Source organism: Anastrepha ludens, chromosome 2, assembly GCF_028408465.1.
Source record: "Anastrepha ludens isolate Willacy chromosome 2, idAnaLude1.1, whole genome shotgun sequence".
Taxonomy (NCBI): domain Eukaryota; kingdom Metazoa; phylum Arthropoda; class Insecta; order Diptera; family Tephritidae; genus Anastrepha; species Anastrepha ludens.
In genome coordinates, this window is record NC_071498.1 from 122250672 (window position 1) to 122275493 (window position 24822).

The window sequence follows — 24822 nt, forward strand, 5'->3', positions numbered from 1 at the left end:
CCGCAGCCCCTAACGAGCACAAAACTGAGCAAAACTCATCCCGTAGAGAACAACTACGTTCTTTTAGTTACATATTTACCGAATACATCGGTTTGTGTGTGTATGTGTTTGGTTGTATCTACACAATGTTGTCATTGATATTTTTGCTTACACACTTTTTCACACATTCGCGTTATCAGTTACAATTTTTCATTGCTTAATAAACCCAAGCCAAAAACCAACAAATGCAAATAGTTCATTTATCTATAATGAACAATATTCAACAGTGTTTTTAAGTTTTTTTAATAAGAATTATAATTTTTCTTAGTTTATTTTGTACATAACTTCGAAATGTACTGCTGGGCTGTGTGGTGAGAGAGCAATCAGCTGACAGGGTTCTACGGGAATTTTCAAAAATCGTGAAATAAAATCTACGATACGGAAGGAAGTTTTCATTTACGTGGGGTTCTCATTAGTTTGATCTTAACAGCTGACAGCTGACTGCGTTTACGTCGTTCACTGTTCTAAGCATAAGTCGTACGACGTTACTCGTATTGTAGGAGCAAGAGAAAACCACGTATGCATTATATACACGGCGTTAGAATATAACAGAGAGAGAAAGAGAGTGACGCGTAAACGTACAGCACTAATGCCATATTACTATACTAGAGAGCAACTTATTATTAGAATAGGATAAATTCTGTCGAGCCGGATTTTTGTTATTTTTATTAAAAAAATTTTAAACACAATGTGCGTTTTTTTTAAATGCTGTAAATTTCAAAATTTTCAGAAATTCGAAAATCCGTCTCGAGGGACCATAAATACAACTTTATTTTACAAGCTTTTTTTTCTTTTTACTGATCCATCAACATTTCAAGGAGAAATGATGCAGACCGTGAAGCAACTTTTTTTCATTGCACTTTGGGTCACGTGATTTTTTATATACTAATTTTCGTAAAGAAAAATTTAAATAAATTTTTTTATAAAGTTTAAGTACTAATAAACGATGCATAACATTTTTTTAAATTGTATTTATTTCCATTATATAACAGTTGTCATTTTGGCCGCAAAAGTAGACAGTTGCCAATTTTTGTGCGTTCCGGCATGGCGTAAGGCTCGTATGTGACGCCTTCGACTCAAATACACATAGTCTATTTTGCTGCCAGTCAATACTTTTTTTTTTTTTTTTGAAAATGCGCCGAGATACCATTTTTTCTATGGTTTTTGATAGGCAAGATAGAAGGGAAATAGGCCTTATTTGTTTCTGTTCTTTTGAATAACTTTTTTACTTAATAAAAAAAAAATATGTGAGGTGGAAATCTTAATTTTGACTTTTATGCGCTCCGTTGCTTGTCTGTTTGTAAACTGTAGCTGTATAGTTCTTCTTCTTTCTCAGCATGACAGTCCTGAGTGTACCACTGACCCCGCTTTGTTGCGGTTTCGCGACAATTAGTTTCGTGTAGGAGGTTGTCGACTTCGAGAACCTAATCTTGCTTTATTTGTCCCCTTACTCTTCAATGGGATTTTCCATGCAATGATGGTCAACCCAGTCCCGCGTAAAGGTTAACAGCAGCACCAATGTGAAGGAAAGGCAAGAAGATTGATAGGCAGAGGTGAGAAGCATCATTTCGTAGGATCAGCTATTAAGTCGCACATCACTACCCTTTTGTGGGGCCTAGTTTACAAGTGTCAAATATAATTGACGTATGGTGCCTTTCGCAAAAATTGTGTATCTTCTGATAGAGAAATTACTTGTGCCTTATAAACCCGGTGTTTTTTTTTTAATTTCGTTAAATATTCTTTGATCACGCGCAATGATTATAGAGAATATTTTTTCGCCGCACCAATTTATTTTGTGCTTGTGTAAGCACAACGTTATAATCCGCGTTTTTCTTCTACTATTCAGTTGTTTGACCAGAGAACGTAAATTGATATGAATTGATATGAATTTACGTTCTCTGGTTTGACTATTGGCAAGGCGAATCCATTAAAAGTGGTATCGGCAAATCAGCTAATTTGGTTTTCTTCTTTCGCCGTGTCCATGTGGCTGTCAGTCCAGAATGAAACAAGGCGAATTCATGTTTTGTTTTCTACTTTTCCAGTACTTTGTTTTGACAATCAAACGCACAAAACATTGTTGTTGGTCTAGTGCCACCACCTTTAATGAATGCGCCTTGGCTATTTGCTATAATTCGATTTTTTCCTTTCCGGTAAGGTGATAATTAAGATTTAAATATTGCACAATTAAGTGTAAAAAACCTTCTACTTCTTCAAACATATTTTCATATATCTGTGATTTATATATATTTTTTATTATATTTTTTTAAAGCTGTGCACCAGCTGTGTTTAATTTATTGAAGGATGTCGCCTCAAGTTGTGGTATGCAAAACAAATGCCCAGCCTTGGCTTTCACAATTTTTTATCTCCCCACGAATTTACTCTAATATACAATAATATTTAAAGAACAGTTTTTTTTAAATCCATTGTTAGCTAATTATAATTTTCCTTACTTCTTTCAGGTTCAAACATAAAGGTTGCGTCCGCGATACTCAATTGTATTTTGGCGCGGCAGTTATGTTTCGAAGATCCATCGTGTTCGGCTATCTTAGAAATAATACCCAGAGTATGTGGGCCTATACCAGGTATGTGGAAAAATAAACCAAATCCTCATATAATATTTTGACTGAAATAATATGCAGAGCTTAGATACCATTTGATTCTCACAGAGGTCCACATAAACATCTTGAACAAACTGAAATTAAAGCAGCTGGAAATTGCAAAATTCTACCAAATTTTAAGATTTCCTTTAAGAAGAAGAAGAAGTAGTTAAAAATAGAATAAAATTCTGCTCGTTTTTATTGATATCGCCTTATATGTGAAAATTCGCTAATCTAAATTGACAAGGGTTCGAAAATTACGTTGAACGTGTGTAGTGTTTTTTTTATATCCATTACTGCATGCCTCAACAATTAGGTTAATTGAAAGCGAGACTAGACTAAGTGAAGTACCCAAATTAAATAAGAGTCATTAATTTAAGGGTTTTGCTGTGTTTTCGGGTTAATGAATTAATGAGGTTTGACGTGCGTTAATTGGGTCGACATGTCACAATGTATCGAAATGTATCATAATTAATTGGAATGCAGTTAGAACGTAAACCGTGTAGGGTCCCTCCCTAAACATGAGTGGAGTAAGTTTCCGGTTTGTGCCAAGTACAAATTTGGTAAAACTGAACGAGTTCGCAACTGACTGGATCTGTCTCAGTTCAAAAGAAAATTAAGTGTGGTAAGAAAATGGTTATTAAAGCAACTGTATTTTATCTAGTAACACAAGGTTTTCTGATAATTCATGTGAAGACTGTACTTTGCTCGTGCATCAAATATTATTTATTCCATGTAACAGTATTTCGCAGCAGTAAAACTTTAGCAGGTCGACTTCAAAGCTGCATTCGACAGTACGGAAAGGAGTTACCTGTATACCGCGATGTCTGAATTTGGTATCCCCGCAAAACTAATACGGCTATGTAAGATGACGTTGCTCAACACCAGCAGCGCCGTCAGAATTGGGAAGGTCCTCTCCGAGCCGTTTGATACTAAACGAGGTTTCAGACAGGGTGACTCGCTGTCGTGTGACTTCTTTAACCTGATGTTGGAGAGCAGCATACGAGCCGCAGAACTTAATCGCTCAGGCACAATTTTTTATAAGAGCGAACAATTGTTGGCGTATGCCGAAGATATTGACATCACCGGCCTTAACAACCGCGCTGTTAGTTCTGGCTTCTCCAAACTGGATAAAGAGGCAAAGCGAATGGGTTTGGTGGTGAACGAGAAGAAAACGAAGTACCTCCTGTCATCAAAGAAACTGTCGATGCACTCGCGTTTCGGTCACACGTCACAGTTGACAGTTATAATTTCCAGGTTGTGAAAGACTTCGTTTATTTAGGAACGAGCATTAAGACCGATAACAATGCCAGTTTGGAAATCCAGCGTATAATCTCTCTTGCCAACAAGTGCTAATTTGGACTAAGTAGGCAACTGAGCAGTAAAGTCCTCTCTCGACGAACAAAACTAACACTCTACAAGACTCTCATCATGCCCGTCGTAACGTATGGCGCAGAAGCTTGGACGATGACAACATCCCATGAAAGGACGCTCGGAGTATTTGAGAGAAAGATTCTGCGTAAGATTTTTGGAGTTTTGCACGTTGGCAACGGCGAATATCGCAGGCGATGGAACGATGAGCTGTATAAGCTTTACGATGTCATAGACATAGCGCAGCGAATAAAGATCCAGCGGCTACGTTGGCTGGGTCATGTCGTCCGAATGGATACAAGCGCTCCTGCTCTGAAAGTATTCGACGCAGTACAGCTGGTGGTAGCAGAGGAAGAGGAAAACCTCCTCTACATTGGAAAAATAAGGTGAAGAAGGACTTGACTTCACTTGGCGTGTCCAATTGGCGCCGGTTAGCACGAGAAAGAAACGACTGGCGCGCTTTGTTAAACTCGGGCAAAATCGCGTAAGCGGTTATCGCGCCAATTAAGAAGAAGAAGAAATCCCGGCACTAATTCTGAAATACCGGATAGTAATATCAGGGCTACGAGAATCTCGTCAATGTAAAAATCGAAAAAAAATTAACATCCCTACTACACACAAACTTCTCATCGCCTCTCTTATGCCAGAGGAGTGAATGTGCATATTTTGCAATTTTCTCTGAATGGTCTGACTTTATTAACCTTTCGATGCTATCTTATACCAAAACCCAGAATGCCGTGCGTACAAGAAAACCACAAATAATTTTTCATATCGGAAACTGAACATTTTAATTCTATGAGAGCAATCAACTTTCAAGCTTGATTTTCCAAAATTTTAGTTTTTTTTTTATTGTACACCTTCACGTTTCTGGCATGTCGTCCCCAAGTAATATACGAACTACTTGTATGCAATTCTGACTCTACGGGAAAGACGAACATTGCAAGAGATAACCCTTTGCGTTTGTATGTGGATGTATGGTTGTTTCGAATTGCTCCTCAAATATAACTTTTTAGGTGTAAATATACTATAAATGTATCTACATATAAGCACATATACCTAAGTATATAAATAAACACAGAAAGAGCAAATTTCCATTCTCACAAAATTTTTTCTTTTATCGTAAATAAGTAATAAAGGAGCGAATGAATTCAAATCCCAAATGTAAGTCCCATTTCAGTTTTCATTTTGTAGTTGTTGCCATGGCTTTGTTAAGTAGGTAAAAAATTACTAAAACGAAAAACATTGTACAATTGCTGCTTTGGTAGAGACACTAACAATTGCAAACATAGGCTGCTATTTGAGGAAAATTGCAACAAAGCCTTAATTGGTAGGAGTTGTAGCGCAAAAGCAAAGGAATAGGAAGAAAGCTCGAATATATTATATTATGCGATACAATTTTTACCTTTATAATATACTTCACTTACATATATACTCGTAAGTATGTATGCACTCGCAGATATGCCGAAAGCTGGCCCGAAGTTTGTTTGTTGCTCATAAATTCCTAGTAAGTTCTTGTGAGCGGCCCACTAAGCGGTGTTAGGACCGAATATTTCACTAAAAAAAAATGAAAAAGGCACGCTAGACGGCAAAAGAAACCGGACATCATTGCAATTAGGAGCACCTTGAGGTGATTAAATTCTTTGCGAAAAAGAGAAATATGACCAAACAAATGTTTAAAGAAATATCACCGGTTATTTAAGACTCTGAGCCGTCATATAGCGCTCTGCTATTCTAACAAGCCAGAGATCTTTGAATACGAACCCACCCGGCTCGCCTAGCCTCTGTAGTAACTGAATAGCTGTTTGTCAATAGATGCCGCCAGCAGTGTGCGCTGGTCGATTCTAACACAACCTAAACGTAATAAACCAAGCTTAGAAATATGGTAAACAAACTGTTTCGACCCATTAGTGATTTTGTTTTGGTATCATATATTTTTGGTTTTGTGAAAATGTCTGATTTTGTGCCGAATAATTACCATTGGCGGGAAGTATTGATTTTCCTCTTTCATTCGAAAAAAAAGGCGGCTGAAGCGCATCGAGAGGTACAAAAAGTTTATGGAGATGCTTCTTTAAGTGAAACAACGTGCCGAGATTGGTTCCGTCGCTTTAAAGACGGTGATTTTAATGTTGACGACCGTCCGCGTGAAGGAAGGCCAGAAACCTTCGAAGACGCTGAATTGGAGACATTGCTCAATGAGGATCCGTGTCAAACGCCAGAAGAGCTTGCTTCAGTATTAGGAGTTACCCGCCAATCCATTTCCAAGCGATTGCATGCTTTGGGAATGATTCAGAAGCAGGGGACTTGGGTTCCTTATGAATTAAAACCAAGGGATGTTGAGCGTTGTTTTTTCGCCTGTGAACAACTGCTCCAGCGGCAAAAAGGAAGGGGTTTCTTCATCGCATCGTGACGGGTGATGAAAAATGGATTCATTGCAGCAATTCAAAGAAAAGAAAGTCATGGGACTGCCCGGTCGTGCTTCTACATCGTCGCAACTGCTGAATATTCACGCTGCGAAGGTTATGCCATGTATTTGGTGGGACCAAGTTGGCGTTATTTATTATAACCTGTTAAAACCAAGCGAAACTATCACTGGGGATCAGTAGCGACTTCAATTGGTGCGAGTGAGCCGAGCACTGCGCGAGAAGCGGCCGCAATACGCGGAGAGGTATGAAAAAGTGATTCTACAGCACGCCAAACCCGTTAAAACCTACCTGGAAACACTGAAATGGGAAATCCTACACCACCCGCCATATTCTCCAAATATTGCGCCGTCCGATTATCACCTGTTCCGAACGATGGCACATGGTCTAGCTGACCAGCAGTTCCATTCATATGAAGACATCAAAAATTGGCTTGATCCGTGGAGAGCCTCAAAAGATGAACAGTTTTACCGCGACGGTATACAAGATCTACCAGAAAGATATAAAAAGTAGTATAGTAGCCAGCGATGGGCAATACTTTCAATGATTCACTTGTAACCATTTTTTCAGAATAAAGTTGTATTTTCATCAAAAAAAAAACAGCGAGACTTTAGTTGCGCACCTAATAGTAGTGGACCAGATTAAAGGACCAAATTGCGCAGATATCAGAAGAACTTCAGGTTATTAAACATTAAATTAGAGTTCAAACAAGAATCGGTGAAGTCGATAAAATAGTAGACGTCCAGGATGGCTACCGCTTAATTGTGGTTTTGAATCTTAGTGGTAATTGCGGTTGTATGCGCTGAAAAAGAGAGCAAACTGTCGAAGGAACCATTCAGAATTTCGGGGTTGTTGACGGTCATTATTAGTGTGTCATCGACTTTCATCTTTAACTTTCTCCTCCTTGGTCCAGGTGATAAAGAGGGTTGTAATGGACTTAGGGTGGAAAAGCGAGAGATTGCTCGTAGCCGAAAAGCAAGAAAGGCTTGCGAGATAAACATTCACTTTGGAGCATAGATCATCGATGTCATTGCCGGATGCCATTATCGAACAATCGTCGGCATAGGAGATCAATGAAACTCCCTCTGGTGATTGGGAGAAGCTGAAATGCAAGGGTGAAAGAAGACCTCCCTGCCGCGCTCCTTGCTTTATACTCCTCTATTTTTAACTCTGATCTCGAAAGGTGACAGACGATTACCGACCGATCGCGGCCCATCTCTTCAGGCCCGGTGCGAGGATCGACTTTTAGATATCGTCTGGTAACAAATTTTGAAGTCATCATGACGTTACTAGTTATCGGATCTTCTGACAGTACGGCTAATTCGCGCCTGCTCGGTGCAAATTGTGCTCATATAAAAATACCTGGCATTCAGCCTAGCTTAAAGCAATAGAAGAACTTTAGGTATCAACCCTGATTGGTCAGAAATTGCGTTAGTTGGAAGTTAACCTCGCCATTGCTTCGGCTTAAAAATATTCCGATGCTTAGGACTGTATATAAATCCACCTTCCTTTTGTCGAGTTTTCCTAATGCACCTATCATTTTTGGAAGGACGTAGCCATCTCTTTTTCTATAACTGCTGCTCCCTTAGTATTGCATTACTTCCTCTGCTTGTACACTCTAATTCATTCTTGCGCCAATATATCGTTAGGCGTTTGATCTGCGATCACTAGTATCGTCCGAAGTGGTTTTAAATGCGCTTCCTTTTCTTAGTGGACAAAGTCTGTACAAGACCTTGCCTTCTATGTACATGATTTCACACACTAAAGATTTCATACATACTGGAGCTGCATACAGAGTCGAGGTGATGCCGCTGGTTAACAGCCAGCGTTCGCCACTTCTCGAGCCATCTACATTCGGGAGCATCCCAGAGAGCTCACATCCCATTTTTGATGCTTTTTGGCTTATACATTCAGCATGTGGTCCAAAACTCAGTCGGTGCAAAGATATTTTAGTTGAAGTGACGATTAAAATTATGTTTGCCTGTGATGAAAGAGGCTACCTCGGGTTTCTTGTGGGTGCATATAATAACCGCTTCCGTTTGCTCCGCTAAAATGTATAATCGTGCGATGTTTGCAGCCAGTTTGTTACTGTTGAAATTGCAGTGTTTGCTTTGAATTTAATATCGGACACCAGTTTGGCTACAATTACCAGAGCTATGCCATCCTCAAAGCCGATGATGTGTACATCGAAGGAGAATGTGTGGTGAATAACTTCATCGTACATAATGTTCCACAGCGTAGGGCGTAGCACTGAGCACGACCAGGGTCTACGTGATATGAGCAACTCACAAATGCATTTAACTGTGGAAAGCGGCGAACGAAAACACATTTATTGTTTGTTGTAATATTGCACCCAACTGGGTTCACACATTGTCGCTCAACTTGCTTGGCTCTGTACTTAAGGTGGAAGAACATTCACAAGCACCTTAAGCGATGAGTGCTTGCCCGGTGCTGGCCTTGTGCCACTGCGCTGAAGATAATAAAATTAATATTCTTACTTTAATTTCCCCATGCAAGCATATTGCTTTTTCGTTTGCAGCCACTGTTGTTCTTGTTTTTGTTGGTGTTGTTGTTTTCTTTGTTAGCTTGTCTGTTGGTCATTCAAAGCAATTGCTACCTCTGTATAGAGGGTGGTCCATATAGTGCTTTTTAATCAGATGATATTTTGACAGTGACAGCTTCTTCCTACTGGAAATCCTGGCCACGGATCCAATGAATCGCTAAACAATGTCTTTCCGGACGAAGCTCATATTTATCACGGCGGTTATGTTAACCAGCAAAAGCACCGCAGCTGGGGATCAGAAAACTCGTACTCGCACTCTCAGAAAGTGACAGTTTGGTGCGAATTTTGGAGCGGTACCTTCATTGCCCCATTCTCCTTTAAAACAAACGGCTGGAAACGCCATTTTGGTCAATGGTGCGCGCTACGGGGGCATGATAAACGATTTTTATGATCAGAAATTGAAGATATGGACTTGAACGATCTTTTGTTTCATCAGCATAGCGCTCCATGTCAAACAATCTTCGCCAGAATCGGTATTTCGCGCGCCAAATTCGGTATTCGTGTTACAGTCTGTGTCAGAAGAAAAGAACCGGTTTTTTTCTTGTAACTTCAAGATATTTATATTTCGTTCTGCTTTTTGCTGCGTAATAGTCCCACTCAAGGGCTACGACGCCAGTGCTAACTCAGGTTAGTGCCGTTCGAAACTTTCCCGTAAACGCAACCAAACAAAAATGAGTGAGAAGTACGCGAAGAGTTTTGAGGGGGTATTTTTATGAACGCATTCGAAAGGGCCGATATTATCTTACGCCGCGGCTGTAAAAGTGATTAGAAAACCAAAAAAGTTTGTGGTGATGTAGAATCAGCGGTATAAGGTGTACAAAATTGTTGATGATTTTTCCGAGCGCGACTTGAAGCGAGTGACGACAAAAAAGCAGGATAAAGTGATCGCCCAACTTTTTAAGCGGGACTCTTCTTTGCGACTACGCCAAGCACGCACAATTCTTGCTAAAAAGGGAATAGATGCGAGTATCAACACCATCGAACGTCGACTTAAGGAGGCGAACATATTCTACCGTCCCACATCATCAAAAACACTGCTCTCAGAAAAACACATTGAGAAACAACAAAATAAGCAAATGGCGTCACAGTAGTGGACGGGCCTTCCCAGTCCCCAGACACCAACCCTATTGAAAATGTGTGGGAATTTATTAAAATTCCTCTTGTCGGAAGGCCAGTCCTTGATTTAAAGCAACTCGTGCGTCAAGCTCGCAAAATCTGGTCCTCTTTGTCGACGAGCTACGCAGAAAAGCTGGTTCGAAGCCTGCCAAGAAAATGTCAGGCTATACTTGACAACGATGGAGACTACACGGCTTATTGAGTAATTGCGACTCGTAGTTTTGTACATACTTTCATGCAAAAAAAGATTTAAATATATATATAATATTTTATACTTCATGAATAATCGCGGTTCCTTTTTTCTGACACAGACTGTATTAGCCGTCTCGACGATGTAAATTGATCACACTAGAGTTGCCTTTTGACGCCGTTAAGATTTTTGTTGTGGTTCACAGTGCGCCGTTGTCGTGCGAACAAGTTATTAGCAATTCATGCGCCCAAGTCAAATATCCAGCAATCCGTTCATGAGACTGAACCAGAAAAAGCTGGGCTCAATATTTTACTAAAAGTTTTTCTTTCAAATAGTATCAGTAAATTCACGTCGTTAGCTTAAAGGATCCATACTTCACAACCGCAGGTTTGGATGGGTCTTATGATAATTTTGTACATCTGCAGTTTTTGCTCCTTTGATACCAATGAAGATTTCATTTTCCTCATTCATTTCAACAATGAAGATTTCATAAGTTTAATATGCTCAAAATATCTCTTTACCGTACAGTTTTACCTTGCCTTTATATATTTCATTGATTGCTGAATGTAGTGTTAAACTAAATAAAAGCGTAGACAGTGACAGCCTTGTCTTATTCCGGATTTCATTTCAAATCCGTCTGATATTCATTATTACTTTTGCGTTTGAGTAGATGGGAGTCGTCAGTAAGCCAATAATATGCCGATAAAATTGATTATTGCTAATTTTTTTGAATTATTAAAAAGAAACCATTATAGGAACCACCCTGCACATATGCATGCATTCATGCCCTGCACTGAACCCAATTAAATGTTTGCGATCATAAAGGCTGAGTGTAAATGTACAAATAGAAGCTGACTGAGTTCCCCATTAAGGGTTGACGTGCATACCCCGTAGTAAAGCGGTCTATCCCAGAGCTTGTTGTGATGACATTGCGCAGTTGCTAATTGCTGTTGTTGTAATAATTCTCATATCCCATTAGTGTCGGTGAGACTGTCGAAGGTTTACCCTGAGGGAACATAATTTGAAAGTTTGAGAGGAAAATGTAGAAATACTTGTGCCTGTACCATTATCCTGAGGCACATCGATAGCACAAACAGGAACTGCCTCTACACCGCTATATCTGACTTTCTTATCGCACCAAAACTTATACGGCTGTGTAAAATAACGTTGAGCGCTTCGGAAGCTTCGTCAGCATCGGAAAAGATTTCTCCGAGCCGTTCGATAACAAGCGACGTTTCAGACAAGGCGATCCCTTTTCTTGTGATTTCTTTCATCTTCTACTGGAAAAAAATATCCGTGTTGCTAAGTTGAACCGCTTTGGCACTGTCTACTACAAAAGTGGCATGCCATTGGCATAAGCAGACGATATCAACATCGGCCTGAACAACCGCGCCGTATGTTCAGCGCACTCTAGTCTGGAGGGTTAAGCAGAAGAAATGGATCTTGCGGTAAACGAGAGTAAATCAAAGTAGCTGCTGTCAACATGCAAAGAGCCCTCGCGTCTTGCACAACACATCGCTATTGGCAACCGCGACTTTGAAGCTTGGTGAAGAGCTTTGTTCATCTAGGTACCGGTGTTTACAGCCAAAAAGACGTCAGCCTTTAGATCAAACGAAGCACAACTCTTCCCAACAGGTGTTACTTTGCGCTCAGTAGAATTGAGAAGTAGAACCCTTTCTGGAAAAAGAAAAACCACGCTGTACAAAAGCCTAATCAGCCCCGTTCTTGTGTGCGGCTCAGATGCTTGAACGATAACGACAACTAATGGGAGAGCACTGGGAGCGTTCGAGAGAAAAATCTCCGAAGCAACTTTGGTCCTCCTCTTTGATGAGTTCTGTGTCCGATGGAACAGCGAGCTGTATGAGCTATACTTAGATGTGGACATAGTGAAGCGTATGGAAATACAGCGACTACGCTGTCTTGGCTATGTCTCGAGGATGAATGAAAGTGCTCCGGCATTGGTGCACGACGAGGAAGAGCAACACCTAGCCAATGTTGTGGAGACCAAATGAGGCATAACCTGGCAGCACTCGGTGTCACCAAGTGGCGCCAGCAAGCAGTGCAGCAAATAAAATATTATTCTAAATGCAAACGGAAGTGTTTCTGAATTGATTTTTAACCTAGAAGAGGCTAGTGTGGGAGCATCAGAATGTAGTAATTAAGCTTTCGCACGAAAGCCATTACAATAAAAAACAATGAAAATAATTGAACTAATATATTATTTGAAGTAATGGCCTCAGAAACGCAGAGGCGTTGAGCTGAATGAAACAGGCACTTTAACTAGCAACTAAAAATCGTAGCTGGCCTAAACCCTGTACCCTTTTTGAGCCAGTTTGAACACAGTCAGGGAGTGCGTTTCATAATGCCACGATTAGCTTTAAGGTGACCCAATTTTGATTCTGTGGTGCTTATCTGCATACTCATATTTGCGATTGTGTTTTCGTAATCAGTTTCTGTGTGTGCGTAAGTACGAGTAGCAAGAGTACCTATAAACTTAACCTGTTGTATTACTTTATAGGTATGCATCCACAAGCATAGCATATAAGCAGGCGCAGACAGACACATACTCACTTATGGGTGTTGTAGTTGCGTGTGGGTACTTGGAATGAAGTAGTAAAGAAAAATAAAATAAAATTATACAATCAATATTGAAATTGCTGTACTACTTACTTCATAAGTATCATCCATAAAATGAGTGTGTATGGGCAGGTGTGTGTGTGTGTGTGTTCGAGTACATGACTGCATAAGTGTGTACATTTTTATTGAACTCTTTGTTGGTCGGTCAACTTGTTGTTGACATTGTTTACTTGCATACATATTTGGCATTTCTCTGCGAGAATAATCAGTGGAGGAAAAGGAAGATTGTATAATAATTTTTAGTTAAAATCGAAATTTAATCAACAAATGGGTTTCAAAGGTGTTCGCATTGGAAGTGAAAATTAAATACGTAATCTTACTGAATTAATAAATGAGCGTACAAAGGTATATGAATTGCCTTATAAGTATTTATGTTGAAACAACTGGCCAAGTAGGTGCTTGCTTTTCTATAAATCAAACATTTGCTTTCTTTCATTCCACCTCTGTTGAATGCTTTCAGTGAAATTAATCACTTTACTCTAAACAATTGCAGGACAATTCAATGTCTGCCTGCAACTGACATCGTAAAACAGATTACAAAAGGGGCATTCCACAGCAAAGCCTCTTTATTGGTAAATAATATATTTAAGGGTTTCAAAATATGGACATAAATGTACTACTGTGGGCAAAAAGTAAGGTGAATTTATTTGTCAAACTTCGCGGGATTAAAATTTCGCTCTAGTTATTTTTTTCATGAGTTGACAGCACTGTTAATAACATCTGGGCCAACTTTCATGTGAATGTCATTATCAGTAATATATTTACGCTTGTGTTTACCAAACGACCAAGAGTGCATTTTTCGATTTTTACAATGTCTGATTTGATTGAGCAGAGAAGTGCCATCAAATTTTGTTTGCGGAATGAAATTTCGGCTGCGGAAACGTTTAGCATGTTACAAAAGGCATTTGGTGATTCGACCATGTCGTAGAAAAATGTTTATAAGTGGTACAAAGACTTCAAAGAGGGTCGAGAACGTGTTGATGACTTAGAGCGCTCCGGACGACCATCGACGCCAACAGATGACCAACACGTCAATAAAGTGAAGGAGTTAGAGCTCAAAAATCGTCGGTTGACTGTTAAAGATCTCACTGATATGATCGGAAAATCTGTGAAAACCATTTTGAAAGACCATTTGGGCCTACGAAAAGTCAAATCTCGTTTGGTACCGAAAACTCTCTATTTCTTGGAAAAAAGTCGTCGCGTTGATGTGTGTGAAACAATGCTTTCAGACTATCAGGACAAGCTCAAATGCATCATTACGGGAGATGAGACTTGGATTTATGCTTACGACCCTGAAACAACCGACCAATCAAGCAAATATCGTGCTAAAGGCGAGGCCAGACCGAAAAGAGCACGGCAAAGTCGTTCAAAAATAAAGGTCATGATGACAGTTTTTTTCGATTTTCGGGGTGGCCAAACTGTTAATAAGGAATATTATTTGAGCGTTATGCTTCGTTTACGTGACGCAATTCGTCTAAAAAGACCAGAATTATGGACCAACAACTCTTGGTTTTTGCATCACGATAATGCACCGTCTCACACTGCACTCGTTCTTCGTGACCATTTCGCCAAAAGTTCCACGCATATCGTTCCGCAACCACCGTATTCGCCTGATTTGGCTCCGTGTGACTTCTGGCTATTCCCAAAACTCAAGAGACCACTCCGGGGAACGCCTTTCGAGTCGATTGAGGAGATAAAAGCTGAATCGAAGAGAGTGCTGATGGCTATACCGGAAATGGACTATTTGGCATGTTTCGGGGATTGGAAAAATCGTAGGCATAAGTGTATTTCAACGAGAGGGGATTATTTTGAAGGGGATGAAATTGATTTACAAGAATAAATAAAGATTTTTCATTTTACAACCAAATTCACCATACTTTTTGCCCACGGAGTTATAAGCAAACAACAAAAATAAGGCGTCTAACCAACTTCTTTTGAAATTTAAATTCATTTTAGCATATCTCCCTTTGTTTGGCGGTGGGCGTGGTTACGGCTGGATATGGATGGTTCCTTTTAAGAATAAACCTGAAAAAAATAATATGCCTTGAATATTCCCGCTCCCTAAATATATATATTCCAAGTCTTATTCAGAGACCTCATTTCCATCTCTCTTGAATGGCACCATTTCATGGTGTTTGTTGGGGGGCGTTCCATGTCTAAGGGCTTCGATCTTCATGCATGATCTCACGGCCTACTTAAATTTATCCATCCATTCGTCCATTTGTTACATGGATAAAGACAGTGTTTTCCACCACCGATAATAATGTCACAGAGAATCTCTCTTAACAACAAATGTTACTTTGCACTAAGTAGGTTGTAATTTCCTACCTTCCAGTCTTGTCTCGACGAATAAAATAAATAAAGATTCTGCGAAAGATTTTTGGACAACAATTAGCTTTACAACGTCATAGACAGAGTACAGCGAATGAAGATCCAGCTGCTTGGATGACTGGATCTTGTCGTCAGAATGGATACAAACGTTCCGGCTCTTAAAGTACTCGATGCGGTACCACCTGGTGGTAGTAGAGGAAGAGGATGGCCTCCCTCTCCATTGCGTTGGAAAGATCAGATGGGGAAGGACTTGGCTTCACTTGTTGTGACCAACTGGCGCCGATTAGCATGAGAAAAAAATGACTAGCCCACCTTGTTGCACTCGGCCAAAATCGCTTATGCTTAAGAAAATAATTGGCAAGGACAGCACCAAGCTTGATTTAATCTGATCGCATAAGTTTCCTGATTAGAATACCCGGTAGTAATGAGAGGTGAGGTTTTGTAACCCCAGAGGATCCTTCGACATATGCTTGTTTATTTACAAAAAAAATTGTATAGGAAAAATAGTTTTTTTAATAAGAGATTTCCAAATTTTCCAAAAATGTTCGAATAGTTTTTTAAAATTTTTCAAAAAAAAACAACTTTTCTTTGTTTCCAGGAAAAACCTGGAATGTTTAGAAAACTTCCAGAAAATTTACTTTTTGGAAAATGTCAGACTCTCTGGTGATCAATTTGCATATTTATGTTCTCGTATGTGTGCATGTATGTATGTGTAAATATTTGTTGTAAATATTTCATCTGCGGTCATACACATAGACGAAAATGGACCTCCTACCATAGAATACGCCATTGTTATGGTTTATTTATGTGTCCAGCAACACAAATATCCAATTCATTTCCTTCGATTTTCAACGCGTATACTCGTGAAACGAAACCTCCCTTCGGCAGCGATACGGTAGTGACAGCCTTATTTATGATAATTGCAAATTTCGTATTCGCCTCTACCAGCTCCTTTATCATTCGCCTTTACGTAGCTGCTGTTGACATCGTAATACATACGAAGTGTATGAGAGAGAGATTTGCACAAGAGGTGCCGCGAAAAACACCAATTGCCAGCAACAGCACGCTACTTCTACTGCGCTGCTTCCAGCACTGCCCATTCACTATTGATGACACAGTGCGTCACATAAAATATTGACTACGTTTCGACGATTTCAGTTTCTGAAAGTTTTTATAGAAGTAAACAAATCCCTATTTGGGGATTTTTAGTTTAAATCCAATACAGGATTTATCGACTCATGCTCGGCTCCAGCTGAGGCAAAAATGGTAAAAAAGTGGAAAAAAGAAGGTTTCTCGACATTTTTCCGATTTTGAGGCATTACATGTTGCATGGAGTTTTTGCAAACCTCTTTGCTACACATTCTTCTAATTTATAAATGGTTAAATTTCAAGAGCCGATGTTGAATGTGAACCACACCGAAACGTCAAGTTTTTTTCTACATTTGATTTGACATTTTTCAATTTTAGACTTAACTCAATTCGAACCATGGAAAGATACGAATCGAGCAACGTGTTAAAGTTATTCAGGCTTATGATGAAAACGGGCGTTCAAATCAAAATGCATATCGCGCACTTCGTGAGGTACATTTTCACCTCAGTGGAGCAGGATTAAGCAGAATTGCCGCATTTGGGCGAATGATAATCCAAGAGTGAGTGCCAGAAAACCAATGCACCCACAAAGAGTGACTGTTTGGTGCGGTTTATGGGCCGGCGGCATCATTGGGCCGTATTTTTTCCAAAATTAGGCCGGTCAGGCAGTTACTGTAAATAGTGTTCGCTATCGTGAGATTATTGGAATTGGAAGATATGGATGTGGACGATATTTGGTTTCAACAGGACGGTGCCACTTTTCACACAGCTAACGAAACAATGGCTCTTTTGCGCGAAAAATATGATGGTCAAATAATCTCACGACGCGGCGATGTCAATTGGCCGCCAAGATCATGTGATTTGACACCGTTGAACTTCTTTCTTTGGGATTATTTGAAAGAAAAGGTGTACGTCGATAAGCCAGCAACAATTCAAGAGCTAAAGGATGAGATAATTCGGCACATTAACGGCATAGAACCTGAATTATGCCTAAGCGTCATCGAAAATTTGGACCATCGGATGGAGGTGTGCCACGGCGGCTATTTGGCCGATGTTTTGTTCCATACGTAATTGAGCCATACCAATATTATCATAATAAAGAGAAATGATAATAGTTTCCTAAAAAAATGGTAGTTTCTTCAAAATCAACACCGGCCCTTGAAACTTAACCACCCTTTACATACAATTATGCTAAAAATAGGAGTATAAAATTCTTTTGAAAAAAGTAACTGAAATAAATTTTCATGGAACTACGAAATCTGTATGGAAGCTAAGCTAGAAAACCTCAACTGAGGTTTTGCTCAACTCTATAATTACTGAGTTCGATGAGTTCGAAAATGTTGTACTGTGTAATGATTCACGCCGTTATATAGTCGGCATTTCGCATGTCTCTCTCACTGTTGCATAATTTTGTGCACACAAAAAACAACCGCTCTCTTATTGCAACAGATGGACTTCACTTGTTGGCAATTCAGATTCGAGGTTTTTATTTTTGTGCATATCTGTTCTGAAGAACTCAGACAAATAAGTCAGTGGGATATGAGTTAAAAATATCCTGAGAATTTCGAGTATATTTCGCCCATAAGAATTTGTTGGAGCAACAACGCTGCAGTGCTGATATATACCTACATGCATAGACCTATATGCGTATATGCCTGTGTGTATGTGCATAGATTTGTTGTTGAAGACTGCAAATGAGTTGATGTTGTGTTCCTTTTATGCCGGCGAGTGTGCATGCGAATATTTGTAGTGAGAGAAAGTAAAGTGCACAAAGAGAGTGCCGTGAATTTGTTGCATTTACAAAGTAGAATTAATTATCTGTTTGGCTTACCAAACCGTAATGTAATTAAATAAATTGCGAATGCAAACAAACGAAAGAATAAAAGAATAACAGTTTGGGTGAGATTATTTTCTTTTTTTGTCTTTTTTGGCAGATTAAAAGATTGGTATGTAGCTTTATCTGAGAAACTGAATTGCACCGGGCAAAACTAAACTGGTATAATCGCCATAGAATTAAAACACTTGGACGCTCTCTAAAGAATGTTAGCAATAAAAATAAGAATAGTATAACTTACATACAGTAGTATAACTATACAGTTACTCGCTAAACGACGACAAATTCGATCAAGAGAGAGAGAATATTTTACTGAGGCGTAAGAAGATCTAACGTCAGCTATTTTAAAGTTTTTACCATACATTAGATAGATATTTCCTGAAATACTTTTTACGTTTTCCGAGCACATCATACAGGATGTCTGGCGGCAAAATTAGGAAAAAGTGATCCAAGTATTTTGGTTAATGCTGTTAATTCTTTCAAAATTTTTGGATATTTGTAGGCTGAGAATAATAAGAAGTAAATTGAAAAAATGAAAAACATGTAATCATTTTGAAACTTATTTAATATTAAAAGTGGTTTAGAGTTTTTTGAAGTGAAGTTAATTCGGTTCTTTACCACATTAAGTACAACAATAAAAATGATTTGAGAAAAAAATTGTAAAATCAAAATTTTTGGGAAAAGTTTGTTTTGTCATTTTTGATGAAAACTCCCTAAAAAGGGTCTCTTATGATATATAGTATTAACACATGGGCGGAAAAGTCCCGGGCCAAACAAAGAAAACATGATTTTTTTTGTTCAAAATTCGCTCCGCCACAATAACTCATGAACTAATGAATAGAATAGTATGACATTTAAACATGTGTTAGGCGATTTTGATTCCCAAAAAATATGGTTCTTTTATTGCCCATTATTCATTTCATGTTGGATTCTTATGTTTCTCCGGTGAGAAATCTAAATATTCGATTCTAAAAATACCACACTCGACGAAGGCCGAGAGGCAAATCTTCTCCCTTTAGAAATTTTTTATTGGAAATCAGCTGACTACTTAAATAAGAAATGCGTGTATCAGTCAAAGATAGATACATACGCGCAGTGTTCTACTTTCTTTTTTGATTGGTCAAAAAACTACTCCTTTGAAAGGATTGACTGTAACTTTGAATAATTTGCACACCGTCGACTTTTTTCGTAGAAACGAAAGCGCCATTTGACTATGCTCAGTATTTAATCTCTGCAAGTTTCCTAATGGGATTCCGATAAGTTTAAGCAATTGATAAAATAGATATAAAAAAATCCGAAAACCAAAAATGACCGAACAAATGTTTTCCCCAAAAAATGTTAACAAAAAATTAAATTTTTTTCTTAAAAATTTTTTTCTAAATATATCTTAAGCTCCAAAAACTAAATTAAAAAAAAATTTGCCAAAAAAGCTTAAAAAGAACCAAGGCGTATCTATTAAAGGCGGTATCGGTAAGGCTGGCCACAAACATGGTACAATTCCCAGCGATTATGGCAGCTCGGAGAAAATCCAACGAGTACGGCGAAGTGCGGGCACAAATCACATGCAATTAGAAATTTTCATTTACCTGAGATTTGTTGCTAGTTTGTGGCGCAGTTTGTGGATTTTCTCATTTTTAACTGACCGTCGCCGAGATAATAGTAAGCGAAAACTGACAAGTTTTAATAAAAAAAATCTATAATTCGTTGGAGCACTCATTCCCATATTTCCTAACAACTTAATATGTGAACGATTCTTTCTATTTTGCAAACAGTTTTTCATCCATACCTGTTTTTTTCTTTTTTTCGTTTTTTTCCCTTAATGCACATGTAAATAACTGCAAGAGCAATCGCGCCATCCGCTTTTCTTATTCTGCATGGTAACAGTACGGCGATCGCTACGGACGGCGATGTGTGTGCTACGGACTAGGCACAAATCGCTGGGAATTGTGCCATCTATGTGGCCAGCTTAAATCAGCTGATTTGTTTTTTTTTTTCCTTCGCCTCGTCCACGTGGCTGTCCGCACAGAATGAAATAAGGCGAATTCATACAATGCTTTCTGCCTTGCCCATACCTTGAAGCGACAATCAAACATTCAAAACATTGTTGTTGGTCTAGTACTACCACATTTAATGAAAAGGCCTTAAAGAGAACTGCAGTAATTTATTTCATAGAACTCTATGCCATAATTTTCAACATTAAAAAAAACTCAAAATTATTAAATTTTTTCCGAAATTTTTTCAGTTTAGTTCTAACTTAGTGGAGTGGTAGGATTCCCAATTTCAAATTTGCCCGTTTATGATGTGCCTACTTATTAGATCTTAGTTAGATAGATAATCTACTGGGTAAATTGAGTGCGAAGGGGAGTTGTGACCTGGAAGATATTTTGTATACAAATATCATTTTTAAAACAGTACCCCAGGCATCTTTAGAGCCTTTAATAAATAATATTATCATCTACACATTTCTTGAAGAAAATCAATGTAAATTCAGCCGGACATTCACATGCAATTTGTTAGGACGTCCCGTGATTCTCCAGACATAAGATGGAATTCGTAGTTGATTATGACCGTTGGTGTAAACTAACAGCAGTCCTTAGTCGGTTTCGCCTAATCGGGTTACACCGGTTCTACACATCGATATCTAAAAAGCTTTGCTGGTCTACAGTACAAACTCTTGAGTAAGGAGGCACTAACTGGTTGACTGACGAACGACACTCTCGAACTGAGGTAACGCTTTCAGGGATATGAGGCGAGAGCAAGCCGATACTAGCGAATTTTTTATTACATTTTTCCGATGTTCGCTTTGCTTCAAAACTCGGAGAAATGCAGACTATCGGTGGCACAAAATCGCCATATTTTAAAAGTAGACGATTCTGTACGCAGGAACCAATTGTGGTCAATAGATACAAACGTAGCACAGATAGAGACATATGAAGAGGAGCCATAGCATGAACCTGGCTGCAAATATGGTGAGCCCAGGTGTGGGTGAATAGAACTGGTCCACATCATGGATGCCGTTCCGGACCCTCCCGAAGTAATGCAGAAAGTAGTTCCGGGAAGCGGGTCTCCCCAGAAGAGGAGGAGGAATTGTTTTAATGGCCACACCACTCAACTCAATAGACGATAGTTGTTGTAAGTGCGAAGCTATTTTTAAACCTACCTCACTCACCCTATCCCTGTTCCTAATTTATTCTTAATACAAATATTTTGCAGTTACGATATTGGCTTTTGTTTTGATTTTACTTGAGCTCTACTCTTTCTATCATTTCTAAAATTTTCAATTAAGTACCCAGGTACGTACTAAATTACATGGTGCTAGCGCGCCAGTAAGCTCCAATAAACCTAAAAGAAATGCATGTTTACAGAAGTCCTTCCCAGCTAGCATTCTTTGGCTCTTTATTTCTAGAAAGGAGTAATCACTCAAATATCATCAATAAAATCGTCCTCATCGTTTTACTTTTACGGCGACTATTACCCATGAAATACTCGTACAATAAAACATAATCGAAAAGCGATATCAACAACACTAATAAACGTTAAACCATTAATTTTGCATATGTATGTGTTCGTATGTGTGTGAAGCAGAGATGATGCGAATATTCGTATTCGCAAACACATTCGCATTAGCCAGTGCGGTGTTTCTGCGAATGTTGTGCAAATCGTGACTCGACAAAAATTCGGAGCCACTACTTAACGAACAACAATTTGACTGAAAGATAATGGTACTTACATACACACATCTAAAACACGGGAAACGTCTCTTCCACCTATCGCAACAAGAACGCTATGGTTTCACAATTTTCGATCAACAGACAGCCACGCAGCTTCGGGAATTTCTTTCGTACTGGAATTTTGTGCTCCACACTATTATATTTCGGATCCTGGCGCAGTGTATAAGCATGGATTGAGATCTATTATCGGATGTTTTGTGCAGTCAGAATTTTCCGACTTTGAGACCAAAAATCCCTGCCCTTACCTCTCTTGTCGGAGGCAGCGCTCACAGGAAACTTCCAGACGTTCCATAGAAACAGTTTTCGGTCCCATCGTCCTCTTTTCTAATGGGAAGTGCGCTAAAATGAACGAGATGTTGAATAATCTCACTTTCATGCAGATTACTGCGAGACTCCACCGCAGTAAATGAAAGTACCTGGCGGCGAAGTCTCTCTCCCACTACAAACCCAACACCAAATTTGCGCTCCTTTACAGGGCAGCTGAAGTAGATATCACATAGCTCGATGGTTTTATAGCCTTACCCCATTCATCACATCTCTTAAATGGTGGTGACAACAGGCTTTACTCTTACAAGAAAACAAATCAGGCGGGCAGAGACACTTTCTCTATTACAGGACGGGACATTTTAGGTGCATGCCCTCAAATAATATTACTTAATTTGTTTGCCGTTGTCGTCATCAGAGTAAGGAGTTTTCATTCGAGGTTTTGTTTGAGCTTTCATTGCAGGATTTTTAGCTGGTGGGATCCAAACCTAGCGTAAAATCAGATATCCTGGGCTGTGTCGCATTCTCACATTAGCTCGATCCCAAACGGTTATTTGGAAGCTACGCAGAGAATACTTGGGAGAATCTGGGAAGTTGTGAGTTACTTCAATCATATGCAGAGGAATTGCCTTGGCCACTCCCAAGTGAATGGCGATCAAACAAATAGTCGGCGCGCTCACGGTCGGCACCTACGTCATTGTGGACACGTTTGAGGCATGAAAATGAGGAATTCTTCCGAAAACGTTCATCTAGGAACCAGCATTAACCCCGAGCCTTGAAATCCAGCAGCGAATCCCTCTTGCCAACAAGTGCTCCTTTGGACTAAGTAGGAAATGGACACTCTACAAGCCTCCCATTTGCTGGTCCTAAAATATTGCGCAGAAGGCGCCTTGAGGCATGCCGTGGAGTGTTTGAGAGAAAGATTCTGCGGACTAAAAATGCGGCGGTTCTGAAAGTATTCGATGCGGTATGCGCTGGTGGTAGCACAGAAAGAGAAAGGACTTTCTGCGTTGGAAAGATCAGATGGAGAAGGACTTGGCCACACTTGTGTCTCCACTTGTCGCGTTTGGTGCGCTTTGTTAAACTCTGCAAAATTTCTTAATCGATTACCGTGTCAATCAAGAGAAATAAGAATTAACCAATGGAAAATTTCATTTCAATTCTTGATTCACTCGGAAGTCACACGTTACTTCGCATCATCCTTGAAATATTTAGACTATCGCTATAAAACCCCATTTTCCAACCAATAACAGCAGAAGGGATTTAAAATTAATAAAAACTAAAACCTACACACAAAAAACGAAAAACTCTGACGACGTTAGAGGCTCTCAACATTCCTAAACAGCCAAAGGCATGAAAATGAGGAGTTCTTCGGAAAAGGATTTAAATAAATTTCAGCAGCCAGGAAGAGGTATTTAAAGAGCGATCTTGCCATTATTCCCTATTCTTGAAATGAAAAGGAAATCAGAAGCACACATGCAACATTAGCAGCCACGATGTTATTTTCAAAAAAGAGTTATTTTTGTACCCCAGTAAAATATTAATAAATATAATGCAAGTCCTGTCAATCGAAATGAATTTAAAATATTGTTAAGTTTCGGAGGCTGATATTTGACGCCTTCACTAACAAATGTAACAAGCGAGCAGTGATTTAATGTAGCAGCTTTGATTCACGATCCTTTGAGAGACCAGCTAGAACCTGAAAAGGCAGCAACGCCACTTTTTATTCAATGAAACACTTAAATTTAAGTACTAAATGGCATGAACATTATTATTGTAAAATTACTAGCTTTTCCAGTTTTACATTTTCCTGAATTGTTCCTTAAAACTATTTAACAGCCGCATCCGCATTCGCCGATGTCTAAAACTAAAACATTCGCAACATCCCTAATCTGAAGAGAGGCGAACTGAAGCTTAAAACAAAGTCGAAACGAATGTGGTGATGCTAGTGGTGATTTGAAGGATGTTGTGTGCGATTATTCCGCATATTCATAGCAATAAAAGACGGACATCAAACATTGCTGGCGTTTACCCGTAAAAAATAGCTTTTTCCTATTTTTTTATACCCCAGTTTACTACGGCTACGCGACAAATGTAGATACATAACAAATGTTACTGCCACTGGGCTTCGTGCACGTAGGTTTATTTCAAAACAAAATGTTTTGGGCACAAGCAGGAAGCACACACACATACATGAGTGCAAATACACATAAAAAAGTAAGTGCACGTTTATATTTTATGTCAAAAGTAATGGAAGGCGGACTATGGCTCTGGCGGGTCAATAAAGTGGATATTTGAAGGTCTGTGAAAAATGTCACTTGTTGCTTCGGAGGGATGTATTTATTTGTAAGGATGGATTTTTATTCCCTTTAAGATTTGGAGAGGAAAATGGGGTTGGATTGGCCTTGTCCTTCGTAGACGACTTAACGAGAGCGATTATTGAGTGAAATCCCCAAGGCAGTCATAGCCGAGGAGACGAACACGAGACGAACACTTGGAGACGAATGTTGGATAAGGAATCGCGCGCCGTGAGTTGAACCTGGAATGAAGCTAAGACACTGTCGCAGAACAAATCGGAATGAAAGGAGTTTGTTGTGGCCGTTTGTGTCTCCTTGTCACCGGAGTCTCCAGCCTTCACGA

At 39.2% G+C, this 24822-nt stretch overlaps 1 protein-coding gene across 1 annotated transcript in view; it reads left to right on the forward strand.

Moving 5' to 3' along the window:
• Positions 1-2494: 2494 nt before the first annotated feature.
• LOC128854753 (uncharacterized) overlaps positions 2495-24822 on the forward strand; it is a gene marked incomplete at its 5' end in the record, with an annotated part of 196228 nt that continues 173900 nt past the window's right edge. The window contains one exon of the mRNA XM_054089118.1: positions 2495-2621. Coding sequence (XP_053945093.1) covers positions 2495-2621 — 127 coding nt within the window. The remainder of the gene's footprint in view (positions 2622-24822) is intronic.